At 41.1% G+C, this 21,946-nt stretch overlaps 1 protein-coding gene across 1 annotated transcript in view; it reads left to right on the top strand.

Annotated features, from left to right (window-relative positions):
• Nucleotides 1–21,946, top strand: part of TULP4 (TUB like protein 4) — a 428,663-nt gene that overhangs the window by 69,048 nt on the left and 337,669 nt on the right. Inside the window, exon 2 of the mRNA XM_075862710.1 lies at nucleotides 2,175–4,239. Coding sequence (XP_075718825.1) covers nucleotides 3,988–4,239 — 252 coding nt within the window. The 5' untranslated portion in view covers nucleotides 2,175–3,987. The remainder of the gene's footprint in view (nucleotides 1–2,174; nucleotides 4,240–21,946) is intronic.

Below are 21,946 nucleotides of genomic sequence, written 5' to 3'. Positions count from 1 at the left end.
GGGCGATACGATTATGGCGCTACCAGATGTTTATAGTTTTTTTTTATGTCTTATGGCGTTTCCACAATAAAATACGTTTTGTAAAAAATCATTCACTTTTTGTGTTACCTTCTTCTAAGAGCCAGAACTTTTTTATTTTTCAATCAATAAAGTCGTGCGAGGACTTATTTTTGGCGTAACGAACTGTAGTTTCGATCAGTACCATTTTTAGGTACATGCGACTTTTTGATCTCTTTTTATTCCATTTTTTGGGAGGTGAAGTGACCAAACAATTGTGATTGTGGTACGGTTTATTATTATTTTCTTTTACGGCGTTCACCGTGCGGGACAAATAACGAAATAATTTTGTAGCTCAGGGCGTTACGGACGCGGCGATACCAATTATGTATAGTTTATTTGTTTGTTTATATATTTTTATTAATAATAAAGGACTGATCAGGGAAAAAGGGGGGATTTTTACTTTTAAAACTTTTATTTTATTATTTTTACACATCTTTTTTGTAACTTTTTTTTACTTTATTACTTTGTCCCACTAGGGGACTTGAGGGCAGGAGGCCCTGATCGCTATTCTAATACACTGCACTACATGCGTAGTGCAGTGTATTAGAACTGTCAGCTACTCACTGACAGCAAGCATAGTGGGTCCTGACGTTGTCAGGACCCACTAGGCTTCCGTCTATGGCATAGCCGGACGCCATTGTTTGGTGTCCGGTTGCCATAGTCACCATCGCCGGCCGCTATCGTGTAGCAGGCCGGCGATGGCAGCTTAACCCCTAAAAAGCCGCCATCTCTATAGAACGCGGCTTTTAAGGGGTTAATCAGCGGGGACACAGCGATCGGTCCCCGCTGTAGGAGCTGTGACAGCTGCTGAACAAGACAGCAGCTGTCACAGCTCCTGTATGTGTCGGGAGGATGGCCGAAACGGCCGTTACTCCCGAGACGTACTATTAGGTCATGGAGCGCAAACGATACAGCTACCATGACCTAATAGTACGTCCAGGAGCGGGAAGGGGTTAATAAAAAGGAGGCCTCAAAATCCACTAGGTGCTCCTTTGTTTCTGAGGCCGGTGCTTCAGTCCATTACCAGGCTGGGGCCACGTGGGATATTTCTAAAATCTGCAGAATCCGGGCAATAAGTATTGTGTTGCGTTTCTCTGGTAAGACCTTCTCTTTTACAGGAAAAAAAAATGGAATAAAAAGGATTTTATGACAAAAAATGTTTTTTTTCTAAATTTCACCTCTACTTGGCTTTAAATTCCTGTGAAACACCTAAAGGGTTAACAAACTTTCTAAACGCTATTTTGAATACTTTGAGTGGTCTACTTTCTAAAAAGATGTTTTATGGGGGTTTCTAATATATAGGCCCCTCAAAGCCACTTCAGAACTGAACTGGTACCTAAAAAAAAAAAAAGGCTTTTGAAATTTTATTAAAAATATGAGAAATTGCTGCTTATGTTCTAAGGCTTGTAACGTCCTAGAAAAATGAATGTTCAAAAAATTATGCCAACATATAATAGACATATGGGAAATGTGAACTAGTACCTATTTTGGGTGGTATAACCATCTGTCTTACAAGCACATACATTTAAATTCTGAAAAATGCTATTTTTCGCAAATTTTCTCTAAATTTTGCTATTTTTCACAAATAAAGACTGATTATATCGACCAAATTTTACCACTAACGTAAAACCCAATGTCTCATGAGAAAACAGTCTCAGAATCGCTTTGATAGGATTTTTGAGATACAGCTTCTTTGTATACTGTATACAGAGCAGCTGTATCTAGTTCTGAAACGCAGGACCTAGCTGTTACCGATCACATCTAAGGTCATTATCTAGAGGTGATCGATAATAGGTGGATCCAATTTAGAGAATTATATTGAAGGAATATTCAATTAACAAATCTGTGCTGTAAATGTCAGGGCATTCCACTGGTGAGAGTTTGGAAGCTTGGATTTGTTATTATGAGATCAGCAGATAGAGCATGTTTGCTATCAGGTTTGCGTGTTGATTATGAATAGGTCCCAGACTACTGCATTCTTATAAGCATAATTGTGAATCTCTGAACCCTAACTTAAATACGAAATCTGACTTTCTTGAAATAATGGGAGGAAGTCGATTTGGTTATCATACAAATAAGTAACTGTTTGTAACATGTATTTTTCTTCTTTGCAGGCAGCCACAAGATTGCACCAAGTCTAATGCGTATCCTCAAAATTCCCTACAGTGCAACACTGCCAAAACCAACTTTACTGCATCCCATTGTTGACACCGTGCAGGCAGCCATGCACACCTCTAACTAAAAACGGTTTACACCGCCATTCTCAAGAGTAGATTTCTGCATCTGTTCCCACACTTGAAGTACTTCAGCAGAATTGCAGAGGTTCATCTGGGTTGCGAAAAAGAAAACCATTCAGAAAATTAAAGAAAAACTCCTAGACATGTGTACAAAGCAGCAGTAAAGAAATTAAAGCCACCTAAACACATAATTAGGAAAAAAGAAATGTTTATGCTTCAAGACATTACAGGCCAGTAAATAGCGATGCCTAACGTGTATTGATGGTGTGGAAAAGAACACGTTAGAACGAAGGCGAGGCAAGTCTGGGCATTTTTCTGACAAATAGACTTCACTGTGCACTGTGTGAATTGGCTTGTGAAATTTAATTAACTTTTTCCCTCTCCATTTCTTTTGCTCGCCTTTTCTCACTCCTTCAAATGGCTTAAATACCATGGTGGTTGACTGGTTCTTGAAGAGACATGCCTACTTTCTCCTGTTTCAACCTTACAAATGATCAGAGGCTCAAAGTAGCAATTCTACTCCACCAGAACTAGTTTTAATGCCTGGGAGATAAAACAAAACGTTAAAAAGAAATTTCTTCTAAACTGAATTTGTTAATTTTTATTTTTTTTATCCATACAGCATTCTGCTCAACATTTTTTTGCATGGAGTTATTTTCTAGTTACTTGCAGTAACACTTTGCACTTGAGTCTGGTAATAAACCAAATTCTTGGACAGAATCTAGTAAGGAAATCAGACTGGCAATAGGATAATGAATTCATTTTTCATGTGCCAGTGTTTTAGGAAGAGCAGGGAAATTCTCAGCTAGCAGTAACATCAGCTTATTGGAGCGAACATGGGAGAGTTTCTACTTCCTATGCACACATGTCTTGTTGGACATAGTAAGGATCACTGTTTTTGGACTGTCAATATTTCTGATCGCACATCTTGAACATTCTTACGTGGCCAGCTGCATAACCAAAATGAGGTTAGCAATAGCTGTACTGTAGGGACATAGCAGTTTAAAATTTTTCTTTTATTCTTTGCACGACTAGAATTAGTTTAAAGCTGTTTAAAAAAAAAAAAAAAGTTGGCCTGGAAATCGTTTTTTGCACAGTTTGTGCCTTTTCCTTCTGCTATTTATGCAAATATGTGTTGGCTGCAAAAAACTGCTAGAAAGTAAATTGCTGTTAGAAAACAATATGCGTTACAGCCGTTTTGCTGTGCACTTTGAGGAATCTGGCGTCTGTACTTTAAGCCTTAAATACTTGAAACCTTTACAATCCTCTAATTTATGGAATCCTGTCTCTGATGTTATTGGACAGCTCTATCCTGGAACTGGAATCTCAGGCTGCATAAATTTTTGCATAGTAACTTGCTGATGAGACACATTGTGGAATAAAATAAAAAGCAGGACCAGAAACCATGATGGTCCAAAGGGAAATCAACCACACAACCTTCATGACAAGAATCCAAACTGCTGGTTAATTTTATAAGCCAAATTTCCATTGTTGTTTTGTAAATTAATAACTGTTACTATGCATTGAGGATGTTCATAGGCACTGACCACATAACATACTCCAGGTCAGGTTTAAGACTTTGAGAACTCTGGTCAAACCTTAAATGCACCTGACTTTTGGAACTTCGTTTGCTTAATTTATTTTTCAACAAATTTTGTAAAAAGGACTGAAAACAAAACTTTGTAAAAGCATGTACGCATCGGTGGAGCATGGGCCTGTTCTCTGCAGCGATTCCAACATTTTATGCCTTTCTTGGAAAGGAAGGGTGCCAAAAAGTGAAAAGGAGAAACCAGTGTGTCGCAGACGCTACTATGAGGAGGGCTGGCTAGCTACAGGGAATGGAAGAGGAGTTGTAGGAGTTACATTCACCCTGAGTCATTGTAGAAGAGACCGAAACACACCTCAGAGAACCAACTTCAACCTTCGAGGTCACAACAGTGAGGTAGGCTTTTTGTTTCCTTTTCTGTAATTTGTGATAATCCTGAGAGCCTCCAATATTGTAGGCAGAAATAATTTATCACAAGATCCTTACAGGATCACAAGTTCTGATAAATTTGATGTGATGATATTTTAAGAAATGTTATTGCAATATACATAATCCAAAAAATTTACAGAAGTCCAATGTGTTTCCAGGAGTTTGCCACTAAGCATTGAGGACATTCCTGATCCCCACCAATTTTTTGAGCGTAGAGCAGCAGCTCCTTACTTCTGACTTTACATTTACTTGGAGGGACTGTTTTATTTCCTGACACTGCTCTTGGTCTAGGGGTGGTGCGGGTCTCAGAAATAGGCCTAAGTCATCTTTGTTCTGGGTATTAGACAGTGATGGAAACCTCTTTAAGGAGACTGTGACAATATATATCCAAAATCCCTAGATTTGTGGGTGGTAATATACCAAACGACATTCTCTATTGCAAGTAAGGATTCACATTTGTTTTTTTATTTAACTTCGGTCGTACCTGGATAAATAGAGACTGTAAAGCTGCCCATGCACATAAGATAAATGTTGGCAAATCTTGCTTATAATCTTATGTGTATAAGGGAATTTTTACTGTTCGTTTATGGCCAACGTTGGGAGCAAATGAATATTGACCACGTTATACATAAGTTGCTATCAGAAGTGTCTGGCTGTGTCTTGCTTATGAATAATCATTCACACTCGGCCAAGCTAAATATTTTTAAGGGAGGTCAAGGCAGATAACTGTCAACTGTGGGTTGCACTACTTCAGCTTTCTTACTCAAAATCAATGAGAGAGAAAATTGAGCGACACTGCTCTGTCTCTTGGAGTAGCATATGTCCCAGCACCATTCACGATCCCCAGTAGGATTCACATATATTAACATGTGGTACTCTGTGGCGTGCAGAAGCTGATTCTTGAAATGCACTAAAGGAGAAGAAAATCCCACGCGCTCGCGATTCAGTTCAAAATTTCTTGTTTTATTCAGCAAGAAAGGGCAGTATAGATGAGGAGCACAAACCTACGGCTGTTTCGCATGTGCCCACACTTTGTGAAGGCCTCCAGACCTAAAGAGGGTTCTCCCTTCTCCATCTTGCCTAGTGCGGCCACTGTATCCAGGCAGATAGTCAGTGCAGAGCAGGACGGTATTCCGGAATCACCGTAGTACAGCTAAATATGCTGTAGAAAGTATTACGCACACCATTAGGGGTAGATTTGCAGGTAAAATAGCTTTAATTTCTCATGCCAGGGTGCAACGTTTCGGTCCGAACATAGACCTTTCTCAAGCACTAGAAATTCATGATAATAAATACATATGTTATTTCCATGTAATTACATAGTATGTGATAGATAAAATAGTTAAGCATTACAGAACATAAAATATATACAAGGTAGACGGAATCATACAATACAGGATAAAACGGATCAATGCAGTCAAGTCTGAGTCAATATAGTCTTGTATTGTGTATGGTTGAATAAAGTGAGGACAGTTCCTGGATATGTTGTATGGCTTCCAATGTGGCAGATAGAGATGTATATCAAGTTGTATAGTATTACTATACACATGTATAGTCCGCCAGCAGCTCTAGATATATATAGTTATGGTACATATGGGTGTTATGTGGAACAGTTTCATGATAGTCTATATGGTCGATATATTGCAGTCCAATGAAGTTAAAGGCATAGTCTGGGGGACTCCCTCATACAACATATCCAGCAACTGTATCCTCACTTTATTCAACCATACACAGTGTTTGGACTGAGACATTGCACCCTAGTAAGAGAAATTAAAGATATTTTACCTGCAAATCTACTCCTGTTGGTGTGCGTAATACTTTCTACAGTCTATAGTGGGTTGGGCCCCTATTTATGCACCTTTCTTCAAAATCACCTGGTGCTATCTAAACCTACCTCACAGCTAGATATGCTGTTTCTATAACTCCCATTCACTTGAGAGTTACGAAAACCTCGAAGCTCAGCAAACTTCTAAATTTCCTGAAACCCGTCCTGATCTGCACTGGTTCTATAGTTACATATAGTTAGTTACATAGTTAGTACGGCTGAAAAAAGACACATGTCCATCAAGTCCAACCAAGGGAAGGGAAAAGGGAAGGAAAAATTTCTACACATAGGAGCTAATATTTTTTTTGTTCTAGGAAATTATCTAACCCTTTTTTAAAGCCATCTACTGTCCCTGCTGTGACCAGCTCCTGCGGTAGGCTATTCCATAGATTCACAGTTCTTACTGTAAAGAAGCCTTGTCGCCTCTGCAGCTTGAACCTTTTTTTCTCCAGACGGAGGGAGTGCCCCCTTGTTTTTTGAGGGGGTTTTACAAGGAACAGGCTATCACCATATTTTTTGTATGTGCCATTAATATATTTATATAAGTTAATCATGTCCCCCCTTAGTCGTCTTTTTTCAAGGCTAAATAGGTTTAATTCTTCCAATCTTTCCTCTTAACTTAAATTCTCCATGCCCCTTATTAGCTTCGTTGCTCTTCTTTGTATTTTTTCCAACTCCAGGGCATCCTTTCTATGAACTGGAGCCCAGAACTGAACTGCATATTCTAGATGGGGCCTCACTAATGCTTTGTAAAGTGGCAATATTACATCTCTGTCCCGCGAGTCCATGCCTCTTTTAATACACGACAATATCTTGCTGGCCTTTGAAGCAGCTGATTGACACTGCATGCTGTTATTGAGTTTATGATTTACAAGAACACCCAGATCCTTCTCAACAAGTGAATCCGCCAGTGTAGCTCCCCCTAGGACATATGATGCATGCAGGTTGTTGGTACCCAGATGCATAACTTTACATTTATCTACATTAAACTTCATTTGCCAAGTGGACGCCCAAACACTTAGTTTGTTTAAATCTGCCTGCAATTCACAAACATCTTCCATAGTCTGAACTATATTACATAGCTTGGTGTCATCTGCAAAAATAGAAATAGTGCTATTAATCCCATCCTCTATATCATTAATAAATAAGTTGAATAATAGTGGTCCCAGCACTGAACCCTGGGGTACACCACTTATAACCGGTGACCATTCAGAGAAGGATATATGGTTGTGTTCAGATGGCACTGGTTTCTTTGGGTGCTCGAGGTAGGGTCCCAACCCGGGTATAGGTTAAGAATTTGTACTCGGCACACCTTGCTTGTGTTACAAAAATATATTTTTATTTTTATTATGGATGCCAGAGGCTGTATGTGCTGGAAAAGACGTCGACGTTTCGGTCAGACAGACCTTCGTCGGGCACTAGAGAAATGTACAATTGATTAGATCATGGCATGGGTATAGGAGAACTATCACTTAAGATTTACATGATAACATCATAAAACATGTCATATAGGTGAAAAAACAGAGCGTATAACTGGGTCAATTCAAACAAAGTACACCTAACACATAGGACTATGAAATCAACGTGAAAATTAAAATCGAAAACGAAAACAAAAAGGAGGAAACAGAGACACATACAGCCTCTGGCATCCATAATAAAAATAAAAATATATTTTTGTAACACAAGCAAGGTGTGCCGAGTACAAATTCTTAACATTCAGAGAAGGAATCATTGACCACAACTCTCTGGATACGGTCCTTGAGCCAATTCTCAATCCAATTACAAACTATATTTTCTAAACCTATAGTCCGTAATTTACCCATTAGGCGTCTATGGGGGACAGTGTCAAATGCCTTTGCAAAGTCCAAAAACACTAAATCCACAGCGGCCCCTCTGTCTAGACTTCTGCTTACCTCTTCATAAAAACAGATTAGGTTAGTTTGACAACTTCTGTCCTTAGTAAAACCATGCTGGCTGTCACTTATAATGCTATTTATTGTCACATAATCCTGTATATAGTCCCTCAATAGCCCCTCAAACATTTTCCCCACAATTGATGTTAAGCTTACTGGTCTATAATTACCCGGGGAAGACCTAGAGCCCTTTTTGAAAATAGGCACCACATTTGCCCTGCGCCAGTCCCTTGGCACTATACCAGTCACTAGAGATTCTCTGAATATTATGAAAAGGGGGACAGAAATAACTGAACTAAGCTCTTTAAGAATTCTAGGGTGTAACCCATCTGGTCCCGGAGCCTTGTGCACATTTATTTTATTTAATTTAGCTTGGACCATCTCTACATTCATCCAATTCAGTATATCAGCCGATATATTAACAGCACTGGCACCGGCTACATCAGCTGCTCTTTCTTCAGTTGTATATACAGAGCTAAAGAACCCATTTAGTAACTCTGCCTTCTCTTGATCCCCTGTGATCAACTCCCCATTACCATTATCTAGGGGTCCTACATGTTCAGACCTTGGCTTTTTTGCATTTATATGCTTGAAGAATTTTTTAGGATTTGTTTTACTATCCTTTGCCACCTGCCTTTCATTTTGTATTTTTGCTAATTTTATTACATTTTTACAGATTTTATTAAGCTCTTTATATTTTACAAAGGCTACAGCTGTACCCTCAGATTTGTATTTTTTAAATGCCCTTTTTTTGTCATGTATTGCCCCTTTCACAGAAGGTGTAAGCCATGTGGGGTTTAATTTGAGTCGTTTATACTTATTACCTGTAGGAATAAATTTTGCACTATAATAACTCAAAGTAGATTTGAAAATCTCCCATTTATCATTTGTTCCATTATTTGACATTAGTTCTTCCCAGTCCATATCCTGAATTGCAGCCCTCATCCTGGGGAAATTGGCTTTCTTAAAATTAAATGTTTTTGCCCTCCCAGCCTGCGTTTGTTTTTTACAGTATAGGTAAAATGTAACTATATTGTGATCACTGTTACCGAGGTTTTCACGAACATTGACATTCCCAACAAGATCTGCATTATTAGAAATGACCAGATCCAACAGAGCTTCACCTCTAGTCGGGTCTTCCACAAACTGGCCCATAAAATTTTCCTGCAACAGGTTGAGGAAATGTCTCCCCTTTGCAGTTGAAGCCGAACCATGACACCAATTAATATCCCGGAAATTAAAATCTCCCATTATCACTACAGTACCCGCCTGTGCAGCCCGCTCCATCTTTTTATATAGCTGAACTTCCATCTCCTCAGTTATATTGGGGGGTCTATAGATTACACCAAAAGTAATTTTTTCAGTGTTTACCTCCCTTTCTAGTTCCACCCACAAGGTTTCAACCTCCTCACAGTCTTCACCCACTATTGTCTCTTTCACACTCGCCTTCATATCACTTCTCACATACAGACATACACCACCACCTTTCCTTTTTGTCCTGTCTTTACGAAAAAGTGTAAAACCCTGTAGATTTACAGCCCAGTCATGTGAAGAGTCCAGCCATGTTTCAGCAACACCAACTATATCTATATTTTCTTCCAGTATCAAGGCCTCCAGCTCCCCCATTTTACTTGCTAGACTTCTGGCATTTGTGAACATACACTTTAACTTGCCTGTCAGTTTTTCACTTTTATTATCAGAAATGTGATTTGACATTAATCGGTCCTTTTTATTTACACTGATGTTTTGTAACGAAAGGATCTCCTTATCCTGTTGTCTAGTCCTCTCCCCACATTCTGTTTCTCCCCCCACCAATATAATCTGACCCCTCTCTAACCTGGCTACCCCTTTTTTTTCTACATTGACCTCCCTCCTATGCCTTTATGCGGTGGCCAGTGGTGGAATTGCCACTTATCAGACATTTGTGGCATATCCTATGGCTTGTGTCACATTTTTGTATTCCTGGGCTTTGCCATTATTTATCAAAGTGGTTCTTTACTACTAAATATTAAATGTCTCTGTTAAATCACGTAAAACAACATTTTTTTAATAGGACTGGTATAAAAAAAATAAAAATAAAAAAATGTATGGTTTCCCCCTGCTCTTTTTATTCCCTCTCAAAATATCCACCTACTACTGTGTCCAGTGCTGGTGGACACACATGCCTAGAAGCTCAGTGATTCCTGCTGTTGTTCAGGCCAGCCAATATTCTTCTCACTTGTACTGGACAGATTAGGGCCAGTTCACCGCGTCAAAGGGAGGTTGAAGCTTTTTTTCCCAGCGAGCGGGAAAAAGAAGCAACATGCCCTATCTTCGGACTTTTACGTCTCTGAACTCCCATTGACATCAATGGGAGGCAGAGAAGGTGTTTTTTGCCCGCGGCGCTCAATGGCCATGGGAGAAAAATGCCGCAAACGTTGTCCAGGCAGATCAAAAAACTCTGTGTGAACATAGCCTTAGGTGCACCTAATTCTAGTTTCTAAGAGGTAATCAAAAGAACATCAGAGGGTGTAACAGGTTTGTAATAGAGATAGCTACACCCAAGAGAAATTTGCTTAATTATTTTTTATTTTTTAAATCATTGACCTTTCAATAATCTTTGCATAAATCAATAGTACAAGCGAATATAAGACACTTTGTAATATATCTTCTTAGAGAAATATTCCTTTTTCATCTTTTTTTTTTTTCCAGTTACCAGGCACCTATTCTCCTTTTTTCCTTTCCACAGCCTCCTTCACTGATCAGTCACTCGCAATTCAAATCCGTCTTGAGAGACAAGATGGATTATCAACTCAAGGAGTGATCAGATTACATGCTGCCCATGGGGAGGGAAGGAAGGAGCAGAGTAAGTGTGAGAGAGACACAGAGAGGCTGATGCAGCATGTAGTAAGTGTTCTATCTTGCCCCAGTGCTGGGTTCACAGCTACAATGCTCATTACTTCTGTTTGATGTCCTCCATGCTGCAGCTCTTTCTGAGAAGGTGCTACAAAGAGATTGGGGAGCAGGATTTTCCTTTCCTTGTGCTCAGGGAAAATAGAGATAGAGCCTGCAGCGGGGAAAACTGCTTAAATGAAGGATACAAATCATGCAATGCGCATAAAAAAAATTGTTATTCCACATGTACACACACATATAACCGCTTATCCTGAAAAGCCATCTGAGCGGTTATGTATGCTTTAATACTTCCAATTTAAAAAAAAAATGTTTTGTGTGATCGAACAGAGAAATGTAAAAAATGTTTTTAAGTCGTTCTATTGAACGCAAAGCAGGCTGTGTGATGCTATGGGTGCCGCTGTCAGTGTAAATAGCAGTGAGTCACAGCTATTTATATGGATAGCGGCACCCACAGCATATGGCCAGATTAATGGAGTCATGTGTGTGTCTATGATATTGAGCATTCATTTATCCGGGCCCCTCCTCTAATTTGGGCTCCCTCCACCAACTCCAGACAAAGATATAGACTTCACATGAGGGGCACGAGTATAGCAAACACCTGTGTCCGGGACCATGCAAACTTATTTATAGATCTGTAATATAAACCAATTTAAGTATCTATTTATAGGTCTGTGTGGTCCCCATACTGCATCTGCTGTCTTATAGTTCCCTTCTAACTAGCAATTATTTTTTTTGCTTCTAAGCCTTCTAACTACACGTCCCTAAGGGTTCAAGAGATTGTGGGAAAACTACAACTTCCAGCATACCCTGAAGGTCTGTGACTGTGAGGGCATGCTGAGAGTTGTAGTTTAACCCCTTTAAGGACCCATGACGAAAATACACGTGATGGAGCGGAGGGGTGATGTTTGGAGCGGGCTCCCGCGCTGAGCCCAATCAATACACCACAGTCGTGCTGTTCCAGGCCATTTAACTAGTTAAATGCTGTGGTCAATAACTACCGCAGCATTTAAACCGTTAGGAGGCGGTGGCCCCCCGACAGCCCAGAGACATCGCAGAGCGATCGGGGGGCGCCGATGGTTGTCATGGCAGCGCTGGGGCCTAATCAAGGCCCCCAGGTCTGCCTCTGCTAAGCCATGCCTCCGGCATGTAAAAATTACTATATACTGCAATACATTTGTATTGTACCAGCGATCCAACGATCACTGGTTCAAGTCCCCTAGAGAGACTAATAAAGTGTAAAAAAAATGTAACATTTTTCCTCAAGCAAAAAAAAAAAAATGGTATCGCCGCGTCCGTAAAAGTCTGAACTATTGCAATATACCATTATTAAACTCCTACGGTGAAGTGCGAAAAAAATTTAATAAATTAAATCACTCGAATCATTGTTTTTTGGTCAACTTAGTGCTGAAATTTTTTTAATAAAAAGTGATCAAAAAATCTTTGTACCAAAAAATGAAACCAATAAAAAACTACCGCTCGTCCCGCAAAAAATCATCCCTCACATCGCTCAATCAATGGAAAAATAAAAAAGTTATGGCTCTCAGAATGTGGTGAAAAAGAAAATTTTTTTTGTTAACAAATAGTTTTTTCTTTGTAAAAGCAGTAAAATATAAAAAAGCTATATCAATTTGGTATCACCGTAATCGTATTGAGAAGCAGAATAAAGTTCAGTTGTCATTTTTACCGCACGGTGAAAGCCATTAAAACAAAATCTAGAAAACAGAGGGTTTTTTTCCAATTCCTCCCCACAAATATTTTTTTTTGCCGTTTCCCAGTACATTATATGGTACTTTAAATGGTGCCAATCGAAGCTACAGCTTCTCCCGCAAAAAAAAAAAATAAGCCTTCTTGCCATACAATTAACGGAAAAATAAAAACGTTATGGCTCTTGGAAGGCGGGGAGTGAAAAAGTAAAACAAAAAAATGCTAAAGGGTTAAAAAAAAAGACTTCATAAAGGCTCACAGGTACCTAAACTGAGCAAGTCAGAATATTATTTCTGAATTAGTTGAGCATTAAAGAGGCTCTGTCACCACATTATAAGTGCCCTATATTGTACATGATGTGATCAGCGCTGTAATGTAGATTACTGAAGTGTTTTTTATTTAGAAAAACAATCAGTTATGACCTATATTAGCTTTATGCGAATGACTTTCTCAATGGGCGTGTTTTACTTTTTGACCAAGTGGGCGTTGTGGAGAAACGTGTATGACGCTGACCAATCGGCATCATACACTTCTCCCCATTCATTTACACTGCAGATAGCGATATAGCTATATCGCTATGTGCAGCCACATAAACACACTATAATGTTACTGCAGTGTCCTGACAATGAATATACATTACCTCCAGCCAGGACGTGATGTGCATTCAGAATCCTGGCCACTTCTAAGCACTTCTCTGTGATTTACAGAATAGCAGGCGTAGTCTGTCATTTACAGCGAGATCTCTCTGTGCTGTGCTGTAAATCACAGAGAAGTTCAGAGAAGTGGACAGGAGAATGAATACACCTCAAGTCCTGGCTGGAGGTAATGTATATTCATTGTCAGGACACATGAGTAGCGTTATAGTGTGTTTATGTGACTGTAAATAGTGATATAGCTATATCGCTATCTGCAGTGTAAATAAATGGGGAGAAGTGTATGACGCTGTATGGTCACTGATTGGTCAGCATCATACGCTCCTCTGTACAACGTCCACTTGGTCATATAGTAAAACACGCCCAGTTATCCATTGAGAAACTCATTAGCATAAAGCTAAAATAGGTCATAACTCTTTTTTTCTAAATAAACACTGCTGAAATCTAAATTACAGCGCCTATCACATCATGTACAATTTAGGCCACTTATAATGTGGTGACAGAGCCGCTTTAACCCCTTTCCTCCTCAGCCCTTTTTCAGATTTTCACTTTTGTTTTTTCTTCCCCACTTTCCAAAGTTATAATTTTTTTATTTTTCCGTCTATATAGCCATACGAGGGCTTGTTTTTTCCGGGAGAAGTTGTAGTTTTTCATGGCGCCATTTATTCTGCCACATAATGTATTGGAAAGCTGTAAAAAATTTATTTGTGGAATGAAATGGGCAAAAAACAGCGATTATGCCAATTTTTTGTGGGTTTTGTTTTTACGTCATCCATCAGGCGGTAAAAATGACATATTCACCTTATTCTACAGGTTGATACTATTACGGCGATACCAAATTTATATGTTTTTGTTTTATGTTTTATCACTTGAAAAAAAATATTTGCTAAATTAAAAAAATCTTTTGAGTTGCCATATTCTGAGAGCCATAACTGTTATTATTTTTCCATCAATTTAGCGATGTGAGGGCTTCAATTTTGTGGGGCGAGTTGTAGTTTTCACCCATTATGGGGTATATGCGACTTTTTGATCACTTTTTATGACCAAAAAACAGCATTTTGCGTATTTTATATAAAGTATAAAGTATATCGTGATTCTGACAGTCTTCTTTGAAGCCCCAAAGGAGTACAAAGATGGCAGACCTGGGGGCCCTTGTTAGACTGCCATAGCAACCGTTGTTACCGGCCGATCGCGCCGCAGGGGGGGCGCGATGGTGTGTTTGAGGGGGCGCCCCCCTGATTCTAACACTTTAAATGCCGCAGTCACGATTGATCGCGGCATTTAAGGTGTTAAACGGGCGGAATCAAAGTGAACTTTGATTCCGCTCGTTGCAGGGAGGTGTCGGCTGTGTGTAACAGTGGTTACCCGCTGTGTATGGAGCGAGCTCCGTCCGTGGGCTCGCTCCATACTTCCCCTTATCACTCATCACGTACAGTAATGTGATTTTGCGTTAAGGGGTTAAAAAACAAATATAACTAGCAGTAGTGAAACTCCAAGTCCCAGCATGCCTAGGTCCTCACTGTACACTCTCCTAAAAAGGTTCATTAATGGGGGGGGGGGGGGTAGCAAGCAGGTGGAAGACCGTCCGGTATTAGATTATACAGCACCCCATGCAAACTGTTATTTTTGCTCCACCCCCTTAAAAAAAATATATATATATATATATATATATCTAGTTAATCTACCTATCTATCTAATCTATCTAATCTAATCTTATCTATCTATCTAATCTATCTATCTCTGGAAACACCTGTAAAGTCTATTTAGCATCCCTCCAGTATAATTCTTCAGAAAAAGTTTATTATTTCATTACCTGCCCATTCCCGATATTACACCAGTGCTGCTGTTCAACTTCCTGGTTTAGAGGTTAGTCTTCCAGTGTGCTAAAAAAAACTCCAAATCCCAGTATCCTCCTGTTTCCCCTCCAGCTCTGGTAGAGATCAATGATGAGACGACACAGACTTGAGGGGAAGACATCCTGCGGTGATGTGATGCTGTTGACTTTAGATACTCAAAAGACACTAGCACTGAGCTCTGGAGAGAGACGCTCAGAGCACTCCAAGTCTCAATGCCAGCACCCACCCCCACTGCCCATACAGTTGTGAAGCTGACAGTTACTACCGGCTGACTAGCATATTGAGCGTCTGCTCCACGTCCCTCCTGGCCGCCGGGTGGCGCTTCTGCAACTTTTCTTAGTGAAACTTCTAGACGTCCAGCACATCGTTGAGATAGGATGTTTAGCAGATTACAAGCCGCAGGTGCATGTCCTCTTTCCCCACTAGCCCTGGTTTCTCCGCTCTCCCACCCGCCTCTCTAGTATTTCGTTTGTCAATCACATGACCACAAGAGGCAGTCAATTTTACGCTGTTCTAGCCCCTTTTGGTCATGTGATCGATGACAAGCCGATACAGACTGGAGGTAGAGACATCCCGCCACCCCGTGATTCTGTGTCGGTGCGTCACAGCAGAGGAAGAAATTACAGTAATTCCTGTACCACGTGATTGTAAAGAAGAATGGGGGATCGGTGCATATTTCATGAAATAAATAATTTAGTAAGTAGTCCATATTTTAGGTATAAATACAATGCAGAATAATTTTATACCACTGGATAACCCCTTTAATGCATAGATACAGCACCAAAACCAAGCTCCGTATATAATTACAGTACCAGAACCAAGTTATTACATAAGAGAGCACGAGAACCAAACTCCATACATAAATACAGAACCAAGTTCAGTATATAAATTCAGCATCAGAACCTTCCTGAGTACATATATACAGCACCAGACCCAAGCTCTATACGTAGATACCGCACCAGAACCTAGCTCGGTACGTATATACAGCCCCAGAACCAAGCTCCGTACATAAATACAGCTCCAAAACCAAGCTCAGTACACATATATACAGCACCAGAACCAAGCTCAGTACAAAAAATACAGCACCAGAACAAAGTTCAGTACATATAAACAGCAGCGAAACAAAGCTTAGCATGTAAATACAGCACCAGAACAAAGCTCAGTACATTAATACAGCACCAGAACCAAGCTCAGTACGTAAGTACAGCACCAGATCCAAACTCCGTACAGAACAAAGCTCAGTACATAACTACAGCACTAGCACAAATATACATATCATTTTCAGAGTCCGATTAGCCCCTATCATATAAATTTTTACAGCGTAAAACCAGCTTTTAGTATGACGTGAACAATGGCAAGGGTATGCTGGGAGTTGCTGTTTCACAAAAAGAATGGTACGACCCATCATCTTGTTTCATATCATACAGTGGATCCGGTACTGATCAGACACGTTCAGATGCAGAATGAACATTTACATTCCAGGACACACGGGGTTGCTACCCTGACTGGCGACATTTTCTTTCCTTTTCTACTCCATTCGGTCCAGACCTCCATGAAGACTTCTCCCTACTATAACCCATCTCTTCAAAGTTTGCCGCACAGATGTTTTTGACTCCTTGCTTTTACAGCACATCCGCACCTATATACTAAGATAAAACCCTCATAGTGCCACTCACTGCGCCCACCACAAGAATTGTGCCCAATGGTGGGTATGGCAGCTGATGGTTTCCTTGCCTTGCCAACGCTGTCAATTGTATTCACGTCCTCCGGGCACGTATACAATTGAGACTAGTTGTATGTGGAGGTCACCCCAAGACAGCTGGGATAGGGAGTACCATCACACAGCCTGATAGAGAGAGTGTCTTGTGTGCAGAGCCGGACGCTTCTGAGAGATGTATGGCTGCCCTTCCGTTTTGGTGGAGTGATGCTCCTTGTGTGGTCGCACAACCCAAAGGCCGGCCCTGTGTAGGTATCTATATGAAAAACTTCACAGCAACTTTTCAGGAGAAAAGAAAAATTCAATCAAAGCTCTTGAGATCTGTGTGAAAGATGTTAAGAGTAATGTCATAGGGGAGTGTTGGTGGAGAGGAGCACAAGGAGTCCTGTACATTAGGGAATTTATGATAACTGTGTAGCATTTGATAGGACAACCCTTTTAAATAGTTTTGTGTATGATGGAATGAACAGTAATAATAAATGCATACTTGAGAGCACAAAGCAATAATTTTCAAATGACTGCAGAGTTCACTCTCAAAGGTGACTTTTGTTTGTTTTATATAAAGGGCTTTTCATCCCTAAAGTAAAAGCAAAATAACCTGTAAATATTTCTATGAACGTCCTTCTCGAAGTTGTTAAAGGTACTATTCAGCCACCCATTTCTTGGTTCTAGGACAACTGGATAACAACCAACTTTGCTCCTACAGGGGCTGACATCCAACTCACCTAGAGTCCAGAATTACAAATTTGCAACTCTCCAAATATGGTGAATGTTTGTCAAAATTCCATATGTTCTGTGGGGAAAGTAATAAACTGCACACCTACAAATTATATTTACACTAAGGTATGTTCACACACAGGAGATAGGAGATTTTCCTTGCATTTTTCAAATTTGGCGAGTGACGAGAAAAGTGGCATTTTACAGCAGATTTGTTGCACGTTGCAATCTGCAACTATTTTTGTTACGGTAAACTGAATGATATATGTGGAACATTTAGTTCATATTCACACCTAGCCTCTTTGCTGCAGAAGTTACTGTGACTGAATAATCATTTCACACATCTGAGTGGGTTTATTTCTGAAGCACTGGCTTCATGCACACGACCGTGCTCGTAATTACGACTCGTAATTACGAGCACGGCCGGCCGCGGGCAGCCGGCCGCTTTTGCGAGCTGTGCTGTCATTATAAAGTATAGCAGCACGGCCCGTAAAATAGAAAAATAGAACATGTTCTATTTTTTTAACAGCACGGGCACCTTTCCGTGAGAAAGCGGGAAGGTAACCGTGGGTAACAGAAGTCTATGAGCCCGTTATTGCGGGTCGTAATTACGACCCGCAATAACGGGTGTTTTTACTGTCGTGTGCATGAGGCCTTAGGGGTGTGCATTAGGCAGAGGAGGGGAACGAACAGTGTTGTCACCCCACAAAGTGTCTTAAGTTTTTGTCCGCTGTGTGTTCCCATTGTATTCCTGTGGTGGAATGCTATTCAGGTCCACAATGTCTGTTGTCTGTCTTGCATTTTGTTTTGCAGGTTCCGCTGGACCTATTGGACTTATTTAATAAAATGGTTAACGAGGGTTGTATGGGGGAGTTTTTATTTCAATGAAAATATTTTCTTATGTCTGTGTTTTTTTGTAATACTTTATTAGCGCCTTAGTAATGGCAGTTGTCTGTTTGACGACGTCCATTACTAAGGTGCGGCTTAGTGTTAGCCAGTAAAAAGCTGGTACCCACCGCCATCAGGGGTATCGGGAAGAGCCGGGTACGATCCAGTACCCGACCATCTGTTGTGATTGCCGGGCACTGGGCGGCCGCAGGCTGGTATTATTGGGCTGAGAAAGAGCCAGAAACCGTGGGCCTTCCCACCCTGGTAATGCTAAGCTGCTGCTGCTATGTTGTATCTGACTGGTTATGAAAATGGGGACCCAACGGCATTTTTTAAAACAAAAAATGTAATTAAAAAAATGACGTGGGGTCCCCCCCATTTTTTATAACCAGCCAGATACCACATAGCAGCCTAGCATTACCAGTGTGGGAAAAGTTAAGTTTTTTGGCTCTTCCCAGCCTCGTACCAGCCTGCGGCCGCCCACAGTGCTCATCCTTCACAACAGATGGCCGTGTACTGGATCGTACCCAGCTCTTCCCGATACCACTGGTGGCGGTGGGTACCGGGGTAATAATGGGGGTTAGTATTAGCTTTTTTCACTGGCTAACATTAAGCCTTGCCTTAGGCCCCATGCACACGACGACAGTATTTTCATCTATCCCGAAATACTGACCGTAAATACGGATCAGTAGGCAGCCGTATTTCATCCGTATATACGAAAGGGTGTCCGTAAATACGGTGCGTATTGCATCCATATTCCATCCGTATATATGGATCCGTACAAAAAGGAGGTTGCAAATGTCATCAACGTGTTACACCGGCATCGTATGGAGCGGGTTCACTCCGTGGGCCCGTTCCATACTTCCCATACCCGACTTTGGTGTATGGATACTTCAAATGTCGGGAAGGGGTTAATGGATAGCACACTGACCCATTAATTTCTATGGGGCCATGCACGTTTCCTTTTTTATTTTTTTTATTCTGTTTTTATTTATCCCAAGTTTGTAGTAGAGGCGTATACAGATTCATAACTTGATATACAATTTTAACAAGTGAACACATAAAACAATAAAGGCAGGATAAGAGGCAACACCAATCATCCTAGAAGTCCAACTGTGCAGAATTGACAGAGGATAGGGGGATAAAAAGGATGGGGAAGAATATGGAGAGGAGGAGGAGATCCAGAAGAAATTTAGGAAGAGAGGGGGTGGAGGGGAAGGGAACAATCCTTAGCATCCAACCAATAAACGTCTGTCCTGTATTGATTATGATATTAAGACCGCAAGGAGATATACTCTGAAGAGTTCTCAAAGCTTACCCCTGTAGACCAACTTCTCATGACTTTATCGTGAGAATCCCATATGGATGCTGTGAGCTCTTCCATACGTTTCACTTCATGGATCTTCTGAAACCAAAGGCGCATTGTGGGGGGTTCGACCTGTTTCCACATAGCCGGAATGCAAGCACGAGCCGTGTTGACTAGTTGACACACCACCGACTTCTTGTATGTGAAGACAGGGATGTCACACAGATGAAGCAGGAAGAAGCCAGGGGACTTGTGCAATGTGAAGTCAGTAAATTTGGAAGCTATGCACAATTCCTTTTAATTTGCGTTGTTTTTTGTTTGTGTGCGCTGTTTGCAAGTTTTTGGGCACGTAGTTAGGACTCCCACTAACTCTGGCAACATTTGGCGCGTTTTATGCACCAAATAATTGTTACAACGCTTATTTTTTACGCAATACGGTTTTTAAAAACGCTTGCGTAAAAAATTAATGGCTCGCTTTCCCATTTATGTAAATGGGAAGCTTAATCAAGCGTTTGACGCTTTTTCCGGGTGTTTGACACATTTTGTGTGCGCTTTTTGCCTTACAGATGTCCATAGACCGTGACGTCAGGGGATCCTCCTGGACCGGAATGTGATGTCAGGGGCAACCCCAGAGCTGGTGTCCCAGAGCAGAGCACTAGTATAGGCTCTGTTCCGGAATTCTGGGGAAGTCACTGACATCAGTGTCCATATTTGGACAGTGATGTCAGGGACTTGCACAGAGCTGGAGTCCCAGAGCAGAGCCGCTTCTAGCACTCTGCCTGGGATTCCAGCTCTGCTCCAGACATCACTGCCCATATATGGACAGAGATGTCAGGGGCACCCCCAGAGCTGGAGACCCGACCAGAGCACTAGTAGCGCTTTGCTCTGGGACTCTGTCTCTGGGGAAGCCCCTGACCACTGTCCATGTATGGGCAATGATGTCAGAGGCTTCCCCGGAGCAGAGCCTATACTAGCGATCTGCCCGGGACTCCGACTCTGGGGAAGCCCATGACATCACTGTCCTTATAGGGGGCCACGTGGTTTAGATCCCTGCATTATGGTATATTTACACAGGGAGGATTTGCTGTGGAAAACTGCAGAAAATCTAAGCTTTTGGCCTTATTCGCCGCTGTGGAAAGTCCATATTTTTTTTTTTTAATTCTTTATTTTGTTGACCCAAGAGGTCCATTTTCTAACATAAAGGGTACATAAAACAAGGCAACGTACATTTAGAATACATGATCCAACAGCAAATGTACAAAAAGCATAAATACATTGTTATACATCAGTGTACTGATTGAAAAAGAGAGGATAATGATAGGGGATCACGAATCTCCAAAGTGAGGCTGGAGCTGAGTTCCCAATCTAGGAAATGAAGAAAGAAGGTGAAAGCAGAAAGGAGAAGGGGGGTACCCTCCACAGCATCCCATAGGCAAAGGTGCTATTCCGGCTGACTGAAGGAATGCGGCTCTCAAATGATGTCTTTATAGGAGTACGAATCCTGAAAAACTATCCATTGGGTTCAAGTTTGGCAAAACCTGGAGCTTGAGTCGTGAATAACGGATGTCAAGTCCTCCATATGCATGATGTCGTTAACCTGTGAAACCCAGAGGGATAGTGTGGGGGAGATGGATCCTTCCACCGTAGCGGGATGCAATGACGTGCTGCCATCGCTAGAAAGTGAAGCAGAGAACGCTTATACTTGTTCGCTGGAATGTCGCAGTGATGAAGAAGGCCGCATCCAAAGTTACACTTGTATCTGTGACTTCAATTATCACCCGTTTTATGCCTTCCCAAAATGGGGTAAGGAGGGGACATGACCAGAAGGTATGAAGGAGGGTACCAATGTCTTGCCCACATCTCCAACACATAGGGGACGCTGTGGGGAAGATGTTATGTAGACGGGCTGGGGTCCTATACCAGCGCGAGAGTAGTTTGAAGCTTGCCTCTTGGTATCTTGAACAGATGAGAGTTTTTTGAGCCATAAGGAGTATACGCTGCCCTTGTGCGGGAGAGAAGGATATCTCCAGATCCTCTTCCCATTTTGAAATGTATGTAGGGGTGGGCATATCTGGGGGGTCCATGAGAATTTTGTAAATTGCGGACAATGTATGTCTAACCAAGTCAGAGCCTGTACAGAGGGTCTCTAGTGGGGTCTTTACCACTTGGTAGGACATAGGAGCTGAGATAGAGGTTAAAA

Source organism: Rhinoderma darwinii, chromosome 4, assembly GCF_050947455.1.
Source record: "Rhinoderma darwinii isolate aRhiDar2 chromosome 4, aRhiDar2.hap1, whole genome shotgun sequence".
Taxonomy (NCBI): Eukaryota; Metazoa; Chordata; class Amphibia; order Anura; family Rhinodermatidae; genus Rhinoderma; species Rhinoderma darwinii.
This window is presented reverse-complemented; position numbering and strand designations above follow the sequence as displayed.